Raw genomic sequence first — 19,407 nt, forward strand, 5'->3', positions numbered from 1 at the left:
GAGCCCGCCTCGTCACTCGTGCGAGGAGCGTGCTTGCAATTTTAGGTTTTTTGTTTCCATCTGCTGACCACTTTCTGAGCTACGTTGATGTCCGTGGTATCTAGCCATGAAAACACGGAGCGAACAAAGGTAGGCGGAAAAAAAACTCTTGTTACTACTGTGGTGCTCGTGACGAACGTCTTGGCGATGAGCACGAGCAAGGAAGAGCTCAAATAACAATGTACAGGCTTCAGATTGAGTGAAGCTGTTTAGAAAGCAAATAGTTATGAATAGCACAGTTGGAACATTTTTCACCGATATTCAAGTATCATTAATACGCTTCGCATTGTAATAAATATTGCCTGCATTGCGCTGTCTTTTCCCAGGGAAGCGGACGAAGCTGATTACGAGGGAAGCCTCCTGTGCTATCTGCCCCCTTTCGATGGTGAGTTGTTTTTGCGTCAAAAGAGTGCGTGGAAACCTTTACCGTCATACGAGTGGTGTTTCGGACATTTCTGTGCTCTCCGTCAATGCAGCAATGTACTTATAGTTATCATTACATTGATTGCTGCAACCGGTAACTGTTCATTTGTCACAAGATGGTGACATTTATGAAGGCAGAATTCAGCATTCTCAAGCCTGAACATTCCTCTTAGGGCGAGCCTGTGTCCGGGAAACGTAACCTCACTCTACAAGCGATACACGCTGCACAATATTATCAGTCAACAGAGAGTTGTCCATCGATAATCTGACGAGAGGTCAAGCCTGTCACCTTTTATTTCTGTATTAACAAACATTCCACTGTAATTGCTAGTGACCTTGTAAGTTCCAAGCAATCTCATCAGAAGTTCAGGAGTTTTGTAGCTCGGATGAGTGGGTCATGTATAATAACCCAACTTGTATTAGCGCAGTGCATATAAGAAGCACACACGGTACAGACCTAAAGAGAAAGCTAAGTAATAAATCATGACATAAAATTACATGTGCCACTTATGCGACAACTAGCACGTGCTACATATTTAAAGCCTTTCCGGTGGTTACATGACGTCACCGCAGTGTACGTGCGAGTGTACTCTGGGTTCAGTGTTCCGGAGCGTTGCACTCGTTTTTACTGGTGTTGTGAGAGTCTGTGATTAGTGCAAAGTACCAGTCATATCTTAGAAAAGATTTTTCTGGCACAAGTGAGGCATTCTGCTGGTAGTTTTACTCCCATATGAACCATATCACACCATCATCTTCATCATTACCCTGACTACCCCACTGCAGGACAAAGGCCTTTCCCATGATCCGACAATCAACGCGGTCTTGTGCTTTCGGTTGTCGTGTTATACCTGTGAACTTTTTAATCTCATCGGGCCACCCCGCCGCGGTGGTCTAGTGGCTAAGGTACTCGGCTGCTGACCCGCAGGTCGCGGGTTCAAACCGCGGCTGCGGTGGCTGCATTTCCGATGGAGGAGGAAATGTTGTAGGTCCGTGTGCTCAGATTTGGGTGCACGTTAAAGAACCCCAGGTGGTCAAAATTTCCGGAGCCCTCCACTACATCGTCTCTCATAATCATATGGTATTTTTGGGACGTTAAACCCCACAAATCAATCAATCAATTATTCTCATCGGGCCACCTAACGTTCTGTCCCCAGTTCGTGTATTTGCCTTCTTTAGAAATCCAGTCAGTTACCCTTAATGACCAGTGGCTATCCTGCCTATATGCTACGTGCCAGGTCCATGTCCACTTCCTGATTTCAACTATGATATCCTTAACCCCGGTTTGTTTCCTGACTCACTCTTCTCTCTTCTGTTCTCTCAAGGTTACACCTATCATTTTCCTTTTGTCTCACTCAGCGTCGTTCTCAACCTAAGTTGAACCCTTTTTTGTAAGCCTCCAGGTTTCTGCTCTGTAGTTAAGTATTGCCAAAATGCAGCTGTTTTATACCTTGCTCCTGAGGATCAATAGAAGATTACCGTTCATAATTTGACAATGTTTGCTGAGCGTCATTCACCCCGTCCTTATTCTTCTAGTTATTTCACTCTCACGGTTCGGCTCCGCAGTCACTCCCTCTCCTAAGTAGACATATTCCTTTACAACTTCCAGTGTCTCTCTGCCTTTCGCAAAGTGCTGTTTTCTGCCTAGACTGTTGCACATTACATTAGTTTTTTTGCATATTTACTTTCAGACCTACTTTTCTGCTTTCCATGTGCAGTTCTGTTATCATTAGCTCTAATTCTTCTCCTGAGTTACTCATCAAGGCAATGCCATCAGCGAATCGCAGGTTACTAAGATATTCTTCATAAACTCTTATCCCTAACACTTCCAAATCCTCCTGTGGGCCCAGCCATGGTGCTTTAGTAGTTAAGGTACTCAACTACTGACCCGCAGGTCACGATATTGAATCTCGGCTGTGGTGGCTGCAGTTTCGATGGAGGCGAAAATGCTGTAAGCCCGCGTGCTCTGATTTGGGCGCACGTAAAGACCCCCAGGTGGTCGAAATTTCCGGAGCCCTCCACTATGGCGTCTTTCATAATGATATGGTAATTTTGGGAGGTTAAACCCCACATATCAATCAATCAATCAATCCTCCTTTATACACGCCATTTACAGCGTTGGAGAGATCATGTCTCCCTGCCTTACACCCTGCTTCATTGGGGTTCTGTCACTTTCTTTCAGAAGACCTAGGGTGGCTGTAGATGCACTCTACATTTCTTCCAGTATGTTAATGCAGGGTTCTTCGATGTCCTGATTCTGTATTGCCTACATTACTGCTGATATCTTGACTGAGTAAAACGCCTTCTCGTAATCTATGAAAGCTTTGTATGGGGCTTGGTTGTTTACCACACATTTCTCTATCACCTAATAGTATGAATATGGTCTCTTGTGGAGTAGCCTGTACGAAATCCTGCTTGGTCCTTTGGTTGAGGAAACTGTATTGTCGCCTTTATTCTGTTAGCTACTATTTTTGTAAATAGCTTGTAGAGAACGAAGAGTAAGTTGATCGGCCTGTAATTTTGCAAGTCGACGTCTCCTTTCTTATGAACTAGAATGATGTTGGCGTTCTTCCGAGATTCTGGTACCCTTCCCGTTAAGAAACGCTTCGTATATAAGGTGGCCAGTTTTTCTAACATTTTCTCCACCGTCTTTTAGGACATCCGTTGTTACCTTATTTTCACCAGCGGCTTTGCATCTTTGAATTATTTTCAGGGCTTTCTTTACTTCCTATGTTGTTACTGGTGCGTTGTCGAATTCCTCTGGACTATTATTGTCTCTCACTATATAATTTTGGTTGTTTTAGCTTCTGTACTTCCCTTTGTATTACTCCTCCACAACCTCGACTATCCTATTCATATTGGTTATGGTATTGTCTTCCTTTTTCTATAAAGCATACAACCGATTTTCACCTACGCATAAGTTTGCCTTCGCACCGTTTAGGCTTCTACTGCTTTTTACAGTCTGCTCCATTCTCCTCATGCTATACCATCCGACGTCAGCTACCTTACGTCTATTGATTAACTTTGAAAGTCCCACCAGCTCTATTTTTCGGTTGGATGTGAAGCTTTCATAGTTTCTCGGCTAATAATAGGACTTTTTATCTCCTAAGATAGTTTGTGAGTGTTTTCTCTAGTGTCTGCACCTCCGACTTCCATTGCACACTCTTTGAGGATACTAGCGAAATTATCGTTTATTGTATCAACGCTAACGTTGGTTACCTCGTTTAGTGCCTCGAATCTACTCCGAAGCGGAACACCGAATCCCTGTACATTCGCTCTCACCGCCAGTCCACTAATTGACTTCTTGCGTATTAGTTTTTGTCCCTGCTTTTTTTTAAATCTGGGTAAATTCGAGCTCTCACCATCCTATGGACACTGCATCAGATCTAGCCAACTACTTCTACATCCTGTACAATACCTGGGTGTGCACACAGAATGAAGTCTATTTAATTTTCAGTTTAGCCATTAGGACTTCGACACGTCCACTTACTTTTAGTTCGTTTTCTGATGAAGCGATTCGAGATCCGTGAATTATTACGTACTGCGAACTCTACTACAATAACTTCCCTCTAGCATTTTTAGAGCCGATGCCATATTTCCCCACTGCGTTGTCTCCGGCCTGTTTCTTGCCCTTTTTGGCATTGAAGTCACCCATCAGAATAATATACTGTGACTTTACTTTATTAATGGCTGATTCTACGTCTTCGTAGAAGTGTTCAGCTAAATCATCATCATGGCTCGATGTAAGCGCGTAGGCCTGTACCACCTTCATCTTGTACCTTTTGTTAACCTAGTTATGAAACTTTGCCACCCTCTCACTGTTTTTACAGTATTTCTCCATGATGCCAGCGATATTTTTGTGGATAAGAAACCCCATCCCTAGTTCGTTTTTGACACCTTATCCACGGTAGCATAGGGCTTGTCCGTTTTTCAGCACTGTATGAGCCTCACGACTCTTTCTGATTTCGCTGAGCCATACTACATTCCATTGAACACCCTGTAATTCCTCGAATAGGACAGCTATACTAGCCTCACTAGATAGCGTTCTAGCGTTGAAGGTAGCCAAGTTCGGATTCTAAAGGCGGCCTGTCCGGACATAGAGATTCTTAGTACCCTCCGCTGCGTCGCAGGTCTGACCGCCACCTTGAACAGTTGCTTCGCAGCCGCTGGGAACTGACGGCCTAGGGTCAATTGCTGTAGTCATGAGAGGTAGTGGCCAATCTTGCTCTGGTGAGGAAGTACATTACTGGCGGGTGGTCGCAAGCGAGGCCGCACCACGTGCCAATTCTTTTTCAAACAATTTCTTTATCACGCGTTTTTCAAGAAATATTATGTGCATTCAGTGTGCGGAGAATTGCCATTCAGGCAACATAGTTTCGTTTGCACCATATAGTACTTCACTATTTCTTCACGGAAACATTTATGAATACTACTCTGATGGTCCATTTGAGGAAGGACCACACTAATATACGATTAGCTTTAGAAGCATAGACCTTTTAGTTCACTTACACTCATCTGGCTGTCCGAATCCGGATATCGCTGCGTGTGGCTTGGAGGTGTGAGCCCAATGTTTCTTTCATAACACATCAGCTCTAAACCTGCGTGCTCAAAAAAGGTGGCTGTTAAATATGCAATACATATGAAGCACACTACCCGTAATTTAAATCTGCGAAGACCCGTTTCCTCATAATTTTTTTGGTTCAGTATATGCACAAAATTGTTCAAAAAAAGAAAAAAAAGTTCGGCACATCTCACGTACCTGGGATTTGACGTTATGCTTGGTATGTGGAAGGACAGTGACCGTGATGCAATTTTTTATATGAGCGACATGTCCCCAAGTGACGCTACATATAATTAAAAATGTTGCGCGCACACACATATGATGAAGAGTTGCGAATGTTGATATAACCAGCTGTTTGCACTTGCTCACCGAGGCCAACTGGAACATGCGTATTACCAACACCAGAAGTTGTTATGAAGCGCTGATTCTCGCGAGCATGCTGGTCCTAAGCACTGCTACATAAATGAACTTCGGCGCATGGCACCTAACCACAATTAACATTAACCTGGCATGACGGCTGTATGAAAGGAGAACATATGTAATGATTATAAAATTGGGTGGGCAGCACAGCAATCACTTATGACGTTTCACAAAGATAAGCGTCTATTTGAAAAGTAGCTCAGAGACCTGGCGTAACTCTGTCGTAGAATGCTTCATGGCCGCGCAGAATTCTTCGGTTTGATTGCAGCTGGAACCCTAACAATTATTGTTTTGTTTCTCGAGCGGAAATATCGGTACCTACCTTTCTTACTATTCTGAAGGCGTACCTCAAAAGTTCTTGCGTTTCTTTTGTAGGTAGTCTATAATTGCTGAAGAAAGGCATTTGCATCCGGTGCAGTGTAACACCGATTTTATGTGCCTTTTTTATCAATTATTGACCAGGCGTTGCAACGTGTTTCGAATTCGTCGCATCCTATTAAATTCGAAGCATTTCTTAGCGAACTTCAGCTCCTTTAAGCGTGTCTGTCTATCTATCTATCTATCTATCTAGCCGCTTACGTTGGGGGTTCTCGTGGTCACCTCTTAACTTGCCGTGAAACAAAATTAGCATGGGAGAGTAAGATGATCTGACGAATAAGACGCGCTGGTTAAGGCGTGAATAATGTCACAATCCCATCGCGCATGTCGTCAAACACTTCCCTCCAAACAGGGGCCCATACCAACGCCGACTAAGCCCCGCCGCGGTGGTCTAGTGGCTAAGGTACTCGGCTGCTGACCCGCAGGTCGCGGGTTCAAATCCCGGCTGCGGCGGCTGCATTTCCGATGGAGGCGGAAATGTCGAGGCCCGTGTGCTCAGATTTGGGTGCACGCTAAAGAACCCCAGGTGGTCAAAATTTCCGGAGCCCTCCACTACGGCGTCTCTCATAATCATATGGTGGCTTTGGGACGTTAAACCTCACAAATTAATCAATCAACGCCGACTAAATTTCAAGGCCGAAAGGCTGCCGCAGTGACGTCAGAGGTTGGGAGCGAAGTTGCCCAACTGAGCATGCTCAGTAAGACTTCTTTTTCCACATATCTTATTCGGCCCAATCAAGCCGCAGCAGCTGCGAGAGCGCGAGCGTTGGTTCTCCTAAAACGTGAACGAAACACAGGCTTTCCGCCACGTTCGTGGCGTAACTGGGCCCCCACCCTCTGACGTCACTGCCGCAGCCTTTCGGCCGTGAAATTCAGTCGGCGTTGTACATACCCATGGGCGGGTAGGTGCCGCTGGTATGCGGGTATTGGCCACAGGTTATTGACACTTAGAATCTACCCAGGAACGGCGAGAACACACATGGGCAGTTTTAACGCGCGAGCGTTGAGAAACACGCGACATCGGCAGCGTCGACCCGATGAATGCACAGAAGAAATGTCGAGGTTCCAAGTGGAATCGAACGCAAGCATTCTGCGTGGCAATAAAGCATTGTATCACAGAGCTACGCCAGGTCTCGGAACTACTTTTGAAATAGACGCTAATCTTCGTGAAACGTCAATACTGGTTTCAGTGCTGCCTACCCAATTTCATAAACATTTCATATTTACTTCTTTGATACAGCCGTTACGTCAGGTTAACGTCAATTATGGTAAGGCTCCATGTGCTGAAGTTGATTTATGTAGCAGTGTCCAAGACCAGCATTCTCACGCGCATCCGCGCTTCATCTCTGCTTCTGGTGTTGCTGTTACACATGTTCCAGTAGGCATTGTTGCGTAAGTGCTAACAGCTGGTTGTGTAAACATCTGTAACTATTCAGCATATGTGTGTGTGTATATTTAGCGTCATTTCGTGACGTGCCGCTCAATCAAAAAGTTGCAAGACAGCCACCTTACCTCCGCATCCTTCACCTAACGTCGAGGTCAAAGTGCGTGGTATTTGCCGAATTTTTTAATGTTTTACGTATGTAGACAATATTTTGATTATATTAGACAAGACGCGCCTGGTGCACGCCCAAAAAATAGTAGATCACATTTCAAATGCTTTTAGGACAAATGCCAAAGATTAACTTTCACTCATGCGTTTCCACCCAACAATGTGTTGAAGTTTTTAGACATTAACCTGGCCGTGAAAAGCTGTCATGTTTGTTGAGCTTGCATGTGTCGCAGTAAAAAGAGCTTTTGTCATATGATTTCATGCATTAGAACATTGTGAAACGTAAAACTTCCTTGCATTGCCTCCAATCCACGCTGCGCATATTGTGCCCGCACATGGTGCAGACCAGCCTAGGTAGTCGAATTGGTAGACTTGGTAAGGCTGGCTTTGCTCGGGTTGTCCTGTATGCTTTTACCGAATCTTTCCAACAGAAGCTGAATACTAGCAGTCAGGAAGTGCCCTCAAGAAAAAAAAAAGAGCGCCATAATTCACAGGTGGTGCCTTATTTCCACATGCTGAGCCATAACCTGAACAGTATGGCCGCGAAGTTTGCAATTACTGTTTGCAGTTCCGCCCCAAATAAACCGGCACACTTGTGCCCACGAGTTTCTAGTGCCAGGCAGCAAGAGTGCCTAAAAACGCATGGGAAACCTGCCAGGCGGTGTGCCGAAGGTCTTGTTTATGAAATTCCTCTGATCTACGGCAAGTCTTGCATTATGCAAACGAGGCGGTGTATTAACAACCGCCTCAGGGAGCATGCCAAGGGTATTGGCAAGAGTGGTATTGCGCATCTTCCTGCGCATGTCGTGTCATGCTTGTGTGTTCCACATCTTGAGCAAGCTAGAGTTATCGACAAAAGCAGAGACCAAACAGCGACGGAAGTGCTAGAGGCGTATGATATAAAAAATAATGGGTCGGCTTGTGTCATTGATATGTCTATTAAACTTTATCGATAATATGAGTTGCCCTTTTTCAATCGACAAGTCACGTGATGACATATATGTGGTAACACTTTCACGCAACTGTGAGTGAATGGAAGATGGAAAACAAAACTTTATTGCGACAAAACACTTGTACATTCTCACGTGATGTGGTAGAGCGTCGGCGTTCCTTCACACCACTGGCATATGCCTTTGTATGCAGTGGATGGAAGTTTACCTGTTTTTCAGCCTGCACGGAAAATAAACAGTTTATAATTTGGCACCTGTCTGTCTTTTTCTTCTCCACTTTTTCATCTTCCTAGTATAGCGCCAGGTACGAAATGCTCAGCAAACTAGGGCACCAAGTCGCCCAAGAGCAAGTTCTTCTGAGCATGAGTTCACGGTGCACCAGTAATAACATTGGCTACAGTGGAAGTATTTTGGTGTTCTCACGCGTCGTATACCAGCGAACAGAGTGGCTGTGGTATGCTCGTTTGAAGCAGCTTCGAAGCTGTCTTCCCGATAAAAAAACGACCCAGAGGAGCCCTGTCCACGGGGCTTCGCAGCTGAATCCTCGATGTTTCATCCACGACACGCTCTCACTGGACCCGTAGTTCACGGTTATTAAGAAGAGACCACCGGAGTAACTGTTGCCTATGGTGAAACAGCTTGCGAGGCTCGTCCCAGAAAAATAATGATTGATTTATATGTGGGGTGTAACGTCCCAAATCCACCGGGCTGCGTAAATTCCGACCACCTGGCGTTCTTTAAGGTTCACCCATATCTGAACACAATGGCCTACAGCGTTTCCACCTCCATCGAAAATGCAGCGGCCGCAGCCGCGATTTGATCTCGTGGCCTGCGGATCAGTGGCCGTGTACCTTAGCCACTAGACCAACGCAGTGGGTCGTCCACGAAGAATTGGCTTGCGCAATGTATCGGAAGGTGAAGATGTCATTTCACGTCGTGGTTTAGCCTATAGCTTTTTCCTTCCGTCAGACTCATGTCTTCGTGTTATATTTACCGCAATAATTCGAAAGCTAAGTTCATGTACCATTAGGTGCCACTAGTTTTCGTTCATCGGAAGCTAGTTCAACTTACCGTGCTAAGTTCATTGAATACAAGCTATGTTCATCGGAAAATTGTGCGCGAGCGCTTCGGACAAAACAGCAGTTACATTGCCATTGTACAGTAGCGTGAAAATAGAATTAAAATAGTGGGTGTGAGAATAGGGTACTTTCGAACAATGATGATGCTGAGACAGTGTTTCGTGGCGCAGGAACCAAGTGTAGCCGAAGAATACCCTGCCATTGTATATTATGTCAATAAGTTTATGGTGACCGATCAATTTATATATAATCGACTAGTGGCTGTAGAAGGGCCTAAAGTTTGGTCGCTATGAAATTGCGTACAATACCAGAACGTATATTGACGGGGGTTCGTTGAAAAAAACTATGTAGAAAATGCATTGTTAGAAGGTCAATATATCAAACAAGACATATCTTGTTCCACAAATGCCACACCAAAGCACTTGTGGGCTACTTTTGAGGCAAGAGAGACTCGGGCGAATAAGGGTCAAATTAACGCAAACTTTTTATGCAGAGAGAAAATGCGCTAAAATAGAACATACTCAACAGACAAAGAACAATAACAGACAGAGCGCAATCTGGTGCACTTGATCAGTTCGTCTTCCTTTTTTTAATGTCCTTTTCTCTTATGGCACAATTTGTACTGCATTAAATGAACCAACGCCCCTCCAGATCCTGATCAATGGTAACATTTGTTTGGCAATAGCAGAAAGTTGAGCTAGTTTCTAACTATTTATAATAAAGAGACAGGACATACCCACGCGGATACAATACCTTAACAATGCCTGAACGAATTACCGAATGCGGTAATTTGTTTCCTTTTTTTAAAATATGCAATCGCGGTCAACATTATTGCTTCCTCTCAGGATACAACAATGAATTATTTATTGTCTATGCCCCTATTCAAAATTTTTCATCGGATCCTGGTGTTAACGGAGTGTTATGTTGAATTATAGGGCAGATCGCGAGCACTTCGGCGGGGCGCGCACGCAGTGCGTTGATTCGAGAGAGAGTGCTGTCCTGAAATCTGCAAGTGAAACGCGTGCGCCTTGACGGGGGCATTTGTGACACCGAAATCGAGCGAGAGGGAGTGCGAAGTGCTGTCTAATACTCATTCATGAATTCGTACGACTGTAAACATGCGGGCATGACGCGATGAAACACGGGAGCGCAGAATACGTCACGGGAACTTTTTCTCGATTCGCTGATTTGAATCAAACAATCCTTAATACAATATTGCTCTCAATATGCTATGAAACGCATACGTGCTCCGATTTGCCATTGGAATGCGATTGCTACACGAAGAGCAGAAAAGTACATCTGTATCTGCCAGTGGAACTCATCATCATCATCATCATCATCAGCCTGACTACGTCCACTGCAGGACAAACGCCTCTCCCATGTTCCGCCAGTTAACCCGGTCCTGTGCTTGCTGCTGCCAATTTATACCCGCAAACTTCTTTATCTCATCTGCCCACCTAACCTTCTGTCTCCCCTAACCCGCTTTTCTTCTCTGGGAATCCAGTTACTTACCCTTAACGACCAGCGGTTATCCTGTCTACGCGCTACAAGCCCGGCCCATGTCCATTTCTTCTTCTTGATTTCAGCTATAATATCCTTAACCCCCGTTTGTTCCCTAATCCACTCTGCTCTCTTCTTGTCTCTTAAGGTTACACCTACCACTTTTCTTTCCATTGCTCGCTGCGTCGTCCTCAATTTAAGCTCAACCCTCTTTGTAAGTCTCCAGGTTTCTGCTCCGTAGCTAAGTACCGGCAAGATACAGCTGTTATATATCTTTCTCTTGAGGGATAGTGGCAATCTACCTGTCATAATTTGAGAGTGCTTGCCAAATGTGCTCCACCCCATTCTTATTCTTCTAGTTACTTCAATATCGTGGTTTGGCTCCTCGGTTATTACCTGCCCTAAGGAGACATAGTCTTTTACAACTTCAAGTGAACTATTACCTGTCTCGAAGCGCTGCTCTCTTCCGAGGTTGTTGTACATAACTTTCGTTTTCTGCAGATTCATTTTAAGACCTATCTTTCTGCTCTCCTTGTCTAACTCCATAATCATGTGTTGCAATTCGTCCCCTGAGTTACTCAGCAATGCAATGTCATCGGCGAAGCGCAGGTTACTAAGGTACTCTCCATTAACTCTTATCCCTATCTATTCCCACTCTAGGCTTCTGAAAAACCTCCTGTAAGCACGCGGTAAATAGCATTGGCGAGATTGTGTCCCCCCGCCTTACACCCTTCTTGATTGGTATTCTGTTGCTTTATTTATGAAGCACTATGGTAGCAAATAAGAGGAAATGGACGTGGGCCGGGCATGTAGCGCGTAGACAGGATAACCGCTGGTCATTAAGGGTAACTAACTGGATTCCCAGAGAAGGGAAGCGGGTTAGGGGGAGACAGAAGGTTAGGTGGGCAGATGAGATTAAGAAGTTTGCGGGTATAAATTGGCAGCAGCAAGCACAGGATCGGGTTAACTGGCGGAACATGCGAGAGGCTTTTGTCCTGCAGTTGACGTAGTCAGGCTGATGATGATGATGATGATGATGATGATGATGATGATGATGATGATGATGATGATGATGATGATGATGATGATGGTGGTGGTGGTGGTAGCAGTTGATCCCCTGTAGATTTCTTCCAGAATGTTTATATATACTTCATGGACGCCCTGATTCCGCAGTGTCTGCGTGGCGGCTGATAGTTCTACTGAATCAAACGCCTTCTCGTAAGCTATGAAGGCTATGTATAGTGGTTGGTTATATTCTGAGCATTTCTCTATTACCTTATTGATAGTATGAATGTGGTCGATTGTTGAGTAGCCTGTTCGAAATCCTGCTTGTTCCTTTGGTTGATTGAATTCTAATGTTTTTTTTTTACTCTGTTAGCAATTACTTTTGCAAATAGCTTGTATACTACAGAGAGCAAGCTAATTGGCCTGTAATTCTTCAAGTCCTTGTCATCTCCTTTCTTATGTATTAAGATGATGTTAGCGTTCTTCCAAGGCTCTGGTACTCTTCCCGTCAGGAGACACCTCGTAAACAGGGTGGCTAGTTTTTCTAACACAATCTGTCCTCCAGTGGAACTCAATGCGTGGCTAATGTAAACAGTTGACTCTGCACTTGCCACTATTTTAAAATTTGTAACCTAATAAACAAATATAACGGGCCATCTTGGTATGAATCCATTTCGGTAGGAAGCGCACAACTTTCGCACAGGAGCAGGAGACACAAGCGCTTTGTGTAAAATTGTAGGTAGTATATTTTTTTAGTACATGTGCTCTGCGACATTGTTAAGTGTATGTGTGTGCAAAATACACCTGTGTAAGAGGAATCACGTTTATATTTATTTCAAGATTCTGGGTTGAACAAGGTTGCGCGAAAAAGACAAGAAGCAGCATAAAACGTGGGTTGTCTTTTTGTTGTCTACTTATCTTGTTTATTGTTTTCACTTGCCAAATAACTTCTCAGCCGCAACTGTGCATCTCAAATTTTTTTCCTTATTCACTCTTCGTGATTGCTTTGATTTTTGCTGGAAGATATTCTTTGCACTCACTTGAAGTCAACAGTACTGTTTTCTTCTTGTCCACAGGTCACTACCCGTCCCTCCCCGGAACCCCTGAGTGGAACCAACCAGAAGCCTTAGCAGCTATGGAAGAGGAAGTGGAACGCTGGTAAGCTGACGTTTCAATGGTTGGAAGTGCAATGCATCTGCCTCGGGCATGTTGTGTGGCATTCCGTTTGACGCATTTACGCTGATCTGTGCAAGCAAACGGTGCCCCTGAAAGGCGCTGTTGCATTTCATTGTTGCGTTGATTTTTTACAGTGGAAGCTGTTAATGAGATCACAACACGGTTCACGTGCGCGCCGTTGTTTCCGCCACCGGTGTACGTAACCACTATCGCACAAAAGAGGTTAAAAAAAACTCCGTAAATAAGAAACACCAAGCATACAATCGGAATGAAACACGGGTTCTCTGTGTGCCAGCCCAGCATTCCACCACAGAGCCACGCCGGCACTTAAGAATCCTCTGCAATTTGTCGTCAGGCCGGCTTGATTACGCCAAAGTAATCGCGTTGATAGGAGTATTAAAACGTTTTAGAACAGCAAAGGAACAACCAGGTTTCACATATTGCGAATTGCGCAACGTGTGGGTCGTTGAAGGCCCCAACTTTTTACCAAAGCTTGATCCCTTTCACCTAATAACTGTGGCACATGCACACTTTGGGGTACTGTGGGGATTACTAAATCTTGTTGCATCATCGTAGTGAGCCACTGCACAAAAATGCGCAAAGTTTGATGCAAGTTTTCAGCGGGCGCCATACTTCTCCGAATAATGACGAAAGATGGCATAGTGAATGTCTGCCTAGTATTTGATGATTTATACCGTAGTGGGTACCCTGCAAATGTGCTTGCAGCAGCCACCTAAAGAATGTTGCAAAAAAGCACCGGTAGGCGCACCACAGTCAAATCAAAAGCTAGAAGAGTGGCCTTTCAGGGCGTTTTCAAAACACTCATTGGGTAACTACAGCAAGCACACTAGCTTGGTACCCACTAGGGCATTATTTATAAACTTTTAGGTAGTAGGCCGGCATTCGCTATGCTATTTGTTGTCATTTTTCTGAGCAGCGTGGTATCCACTCTACACTTGAAAAGAATTTTGTGCCAATTGTCCATGCAGTGGCTGACGACGATTAGGAATTATGGCTGAAGTGGGTATGCACCACAGTTAATGGGGAAATAAGAACAAGCTTTCGCAATGGGTTGGAGCATTGGACGGCCCACTCGTTACGCTATTCGCATTGTGCGACGACTGGTTGATCTTAGGCTGTTGTAAAACGCTTTATAGGTCGTAATAACGCGATTGATTTTCCAACATCAAGCCTGCTTAAGGCCGGTTTTACAACAAGTCTCAAGCACCGGTGTAGCTCAGCAGTAGAATACTGGGCTGGCACCCAGCAGACCTGAGTTCGAGCCCCACTGTGCCATTGGTGCTAGGTCATGCCTGCCTAAGGCAAGTTTGACAACAAGTTACTGGCACCAGCGTAACTCAGTGGTAGAATATTGGGCTGGCACCCAGCGGACCTGGAATCAAGCCCCACTGTGTCATTAGTGCAAGCATTTTTGTAATTTCGCGTGATGTGGTTACGGACACCGGCGGCGACGGCGGACAACATGCAACTGCACGTGATCGAAAAGTGATCTCATAACAGCTTTCACTGTAAAAATTAACGCACGATGGGACGGGAACTGCAACTCGCTGCTTGTAAGTTAGCAGCTGATTGTTCACCGTTCCTGTCACTCTCAGCGCGTTGACTACCATCTACGTCCAGTGAGAAGTCCTCGACGTTAATATTGTTTCTTTAAACTTCACTGTTAAGAGTAATCTGAGGAAGTCTCTCCGCCGAACGACTTTGATAGCAACAACAACGTGTCATCGCACAGCCTCAACACGGGGTCACTCACCAGGTTTATCCTTGTCTTCGGAGAAAATTGCCCTCCGATACAAGGCAAAAAAGGACGATAGTTATAGCGCGAGAACAAAACGACGACACAGAGACAAGATGGACACGAAAGACACGAGCGCTAACAACTGGAAGTTAGCGCTCGTGTCTTTCGTGTCCATCTTGTCTCTGTGTCGTCGTTTTGTTCTCGCGCTATAACTATCGTCATGCCATACCAACTAGCCCAAGCTGCCACACTTCTAAGTTGCAAAAAAGGAATCACTTGCAGTGTGCTGCCATCTATGAACGAACGTAAACAAGCGGCGCAGTGTAGACCAAGGTTTGGAAGCGTAAATCGTGAGCAGGCACTACTTTCCACTTGCAATGAATTTTATGTGATTCATGCACTACAAAATTACTGACTAATGGTATACGCACGTAAAAGAAGGCGAGTTTCAACTGCAAAGGTTAGCCAACACCCTTTAACTATGCACGCATGCAAAGTTGTCTGCGTTCGTTTTTTGCTAACGCGTTAACAGTGAGGCTAGCACCGCCGTTGGGAGCGTCTGCCTCTACTGACCATCCTTGAAATTCGCTTGCCGGCGCGACAGTCTATGAACGTGGCGAATACCTTGCCCATTTATGGTAAGCTACCCAGGCAGGACACAAAGTTGGGCCAATACTGGTTATAGTTCGGCTTTGCGTGGCTCAAGCTTGGGCGGGCGTTGCCGGCGTGGCACCGATATTTGGGTGGCCGTTGCCTTTCGCCCGAAATGTTTGGCCGGCTTAGCCGCCTTTCAGCCGATGTTTGGCTTTCAGTGGCAGAATTGGTTTAAGTTTTCTGCCATTATGCCGTACTTTAGCCGATACTCGCTTAGCTGATGTCTTTCACTGGCAATATTGGCCCAAGTTTCCTGCCATCTCGCTGTCTTCTGCTGATATTGGCTTTGCCGATGGCTTTAACCTGCAACATTTGGCCGTGTTTGCCGCCGTCTCTCCGTCTTCCGCTAACATCAACCTCGCCGATGGCTTTCTCTGGCAACATGGGGCAGAGTTTGCCGTTCTTCTACCGTACGCTCGCTGATATCGGCTTAGCCGAAGACTTTCGCTGGTCAGATTGGCACGAGCTTGCCGTCATTCTGTTGTGTGCATGTATGGTCGTGTGTAACAATCATCAGCTGACGGCTTTCGCAATAAGTACTGTGCCTTTTTGTGTTCTTACCACTCTTGAAGCAATGTTCACTGAAATAATTATTGCTGAATTAATTAGGTGATGCTTAAATACCTTCTCATCTTCCTTCACTCAGTCACATTGCCCTGTTGGGCGCTCCAGATGTCTTCGCCAGCGACTCAGGTACACATTTTATGGTAAAATATTGCGAGCCTTCTCGAAGCATACAATTATTAAGATCCGATCGAGACGAGCATTACCGAAATTCTGTTCATTGATCTACATACATATCTATCAGACATAGAGCATCTTATGTACGTGTTTCAATGCTAGAAAATTACGCGTGTGCCGCCTCATAATAGTTTTCTCACACGTCATGGTGGTCTTTCGGCTATGGTGCTTGACTGCTGACCCACAGATCAAAGTGTCGAATTCCGGCCGCGGTGACCGCATTTTGGATGCAGCAGGAAATTATACCCATGTACTTATGTTTACGTTTACAGTGCTAAACTAGAATGTCTATCGACGGAGTGTCAAACGCGGTACGGCACGAGCGACATCTACAGTTGACAACGGGGGCACCTCTGATCATGTGCAATATCACTGATGTGCTCGCCAAGGAATTTTTGTCATTTTTAACGCCACAGTTGCGATAACTGGTTTTGTCGTCAGAAGCGATGTCAACCGTCTTGCGCCTAAAAAAGAGATAGTGCAATTACCGGATGCACTTCTTCTCGGCTCGCAGTACCATATCGTACCGATAATGCGCTGGACAATGAATGCGGCACATCACCCTCAGAACATTTCGTAGCTCAATGCATTTATGGCCGTGTCCTAGGACTGAATTTCATCCTCCTGTTATTAACCACGTTTAAACAACGGTCTGTTGATTGTTACTAAATGTAGGTTTCGATCGCGCATACAAAAACGCTGTGTGGATACCGTTGACTATGTATACTTATTAAAAGTAACACATGTATGCATATCAATGAAGATGCATGTATTATGAAGCCATGCATGCGGTATTATTTCCTTGTGCGTTTCGGTAGCGAACATTCATTGCTGACAGTTTAAGTTTGAGTAAGCGGTAACAGTCGCTGCGAAAACCTTGTCGTAGTTTATTAGCTGAGACTACGAGTGGTTACACATGAAGCAACTAATGGCGCATTGCAGCTCCACCACACAGTTGTAAGCTATGGATTCTCTGAGGGAGAGATTCGTAGAGATGGTCCAGAAGAGCGGAGTTATTTCTCGGTCGGACCCACTCCCATTCAATGGTGCACCACAGGCCGTCCGCGTTGCATGTTGCTAGCCCAGGCTGTTTTGCGAGGTTTCTTTTCATCATACCCCACACATTTCTGAATATATTGACGTCTGAGCTTCTAGCAGGCCAGTCCACGGTCATTATTCTGAAGCTGTCAAGAAGCTCTCAAACTTTTTTTTGCCGTGCGAATAGGCACCCCATTTTGTTGGAAGTGACACAATTCGTCTGGAACGGGGCTGTCCCAGACGCAGGTCTAAAGGACTGTTTCCACTACGTCCATGTAATTGTTGACCGTAACCCGGCCTATAACCCTGTAAAGCGGTCTTAATCATCGGTAAATGACGGCGTTCTACATGGTAACTCATATCCGCCCACTAGAACGAACATTCCAGATATGCTTTTGGTCATACCTGCATTTCCTTTCTTTAAGAAACTTGTATTTAGCGCCTATAAACTCTGGCATTGTAACAAGCTCGCATGCCAAGTAGGAAACCAACGTGGCAACAATACTCTTGCTCAGAGGAGCACATACCAGACTGTGCATGCCTATACTCAAATGCAAAAAATGTATATTTTGTCATTATACTCACATTGTCTGCCATAAGTAAGGCTTTCAGTAGTCCGGGAACCTTCTTATATGCTTCTGCAGTGTAATTACTGCAATTATACACTAGGGTTTTTACGTAGTACCCATCAGCTCATACTCTCAGGTATTTCATAAGCAGCAGTTACCCTAATTATCACTAAGGCTCTACATATGGCTTTCATTATGCACTTTCGCAGAAGAGCATACTCATTCTTCCCCTCTTTTTCGGTATCTCTCGCTGCCTAGAATCGTAAGCAGATAGGTATTGCCTGCTAGTCGAATATCTGCAGCATAACACACGTTAGAAAACCACTACTACCTGGTTCTCTCTTGACGCCACACATGCTGCCTTTGGCCCCAGCGCGTACAGAACGTGGCCTCGTCACTGAAACAATGGCACGCCTGTTGTCTGGCATTCAGTTCTCGACAACGAAAGAGAAGTACATGCGCTGTTCCTTGTGAATTTTTTCGAGCTGCTTTCTTTGAGCAGCAATTCTGCTTTTAATCGCTGCCTAATGCAGCCCCCACCGTATGGTTTGGGTAGACACGTCGAATCCCAGAATATCCCGAATTTCTCGGGTAGTAAGAAAGGGGCTTTCAACCAATGCAGCTACAATCAGTTAATCCTGCACGTCATTTGTATGTACCCTTTATTGACCCATCACAAGCACCATCAGAAAGACTTCCTTCATCGTAAAATGCTCGGAACAATCGGTTCACAGTCGGCAATAGATGTCCCGTAGCCACCTATATGGCTCTTAGGTTCATTGTGCGTTTCAGTATCGCGATGGATTTTCTTTCATCCAGTGTCACGCGCGGGACCATAGTGAAGTTCTACGGAGCTTTCAAGCGTCAGCTAACGAGCAAACAGCCCGACGCGAAAAACCACAAGAAACCTATAAGTGGACAATCTCCTCCTGGGAAAATTTCACTTCAAATGACAAATGAACCCGCAGTACAGCTTTCATCCCGCACTGACGACGGTTCTCTTTGCTTCGCTTGCCTTCGCCTTCTTTTTTTTTTTTGTGGTGAACTGTTGACAGTGTTTCCAACAACCAAAGCAGTTATTGCATTCACAGTGATACCCAACAATCAAAAATCTAAGGTAGGCGCATCAGTGGGGCTGCACATGCTCAGATGTGCCCCGTTTTCAACTGTAGATGTCACTCGTGCCATTCCGCGCGTGATGCTCTGTCGTTGTAGACATGCGAGTTGAGCACTGTACGTTGCGCAACACCCGTTTTGGGAAGTTCGAGTAGGAAAATAAACCACAAAAAAAGCTCATGAACAAAATTACTCCTCATAGTTATTATGAGCAGACTTGCTCATGAGCTTTTTTACACTATCGCAATGACATATACCAATATATAGAACACTATCTAGTAATGACACGGAGCATTAGGCACATCAATGCTTGTCACATTTAAGGTAAAGAAAGCAGCTACATAGACTGGTGTACTCGTGATATATGAAGTCGCCTTTATTGTGTCGTGCTAATCCCACACATATGTTTTGGGGTGCGAAGTATGGCCGACTGAATGGCCTATGTTCTCT

At 45.0% G+C, this 19,407-nt stretch overlaps 1 protein-coding gene across 1 annotated transcript in view; it reads left to right on the forward strand.

Annotated features, from left to right (window-relative positions):
* The window catches only part of LOC119180815 (uncharacterized), a 318,155-nt gene that overhangs the window by 228,149 nt on the left and 70,599 nt on the right, over positions 1-19,407 (forward strand). The window contains exons 9-10 of the mRNA XM_037431955.2: positions 366-424; positions 12,981-13,062. Of these exons, the coding sequence (XP_037287852.2) occupies positions 366-424; positions 12,981-13,062 (141 nt within the window). The remainder of the gene's footprint in view (positions 1-365; positions 425-12,980; positions 13,063-19,407) is intronic.

This window comes from Rhipicephalus microplus, unplaced genomic scaffold (assembly GCF_043290135.1).
Source record: "Rhipicephalus microplus isolate Deutch F79 unplaced genomic scaffold, USDA_Rmic scaffold_14, whole genome shotgun sequence".
Classification (NCBI taxonomy): Eukaryota; Metazoa; Arthropoda; class Arachnida; order Ixodida; family Ixodidae; genus Rhipicephalus; species Rhipicephalus microplus.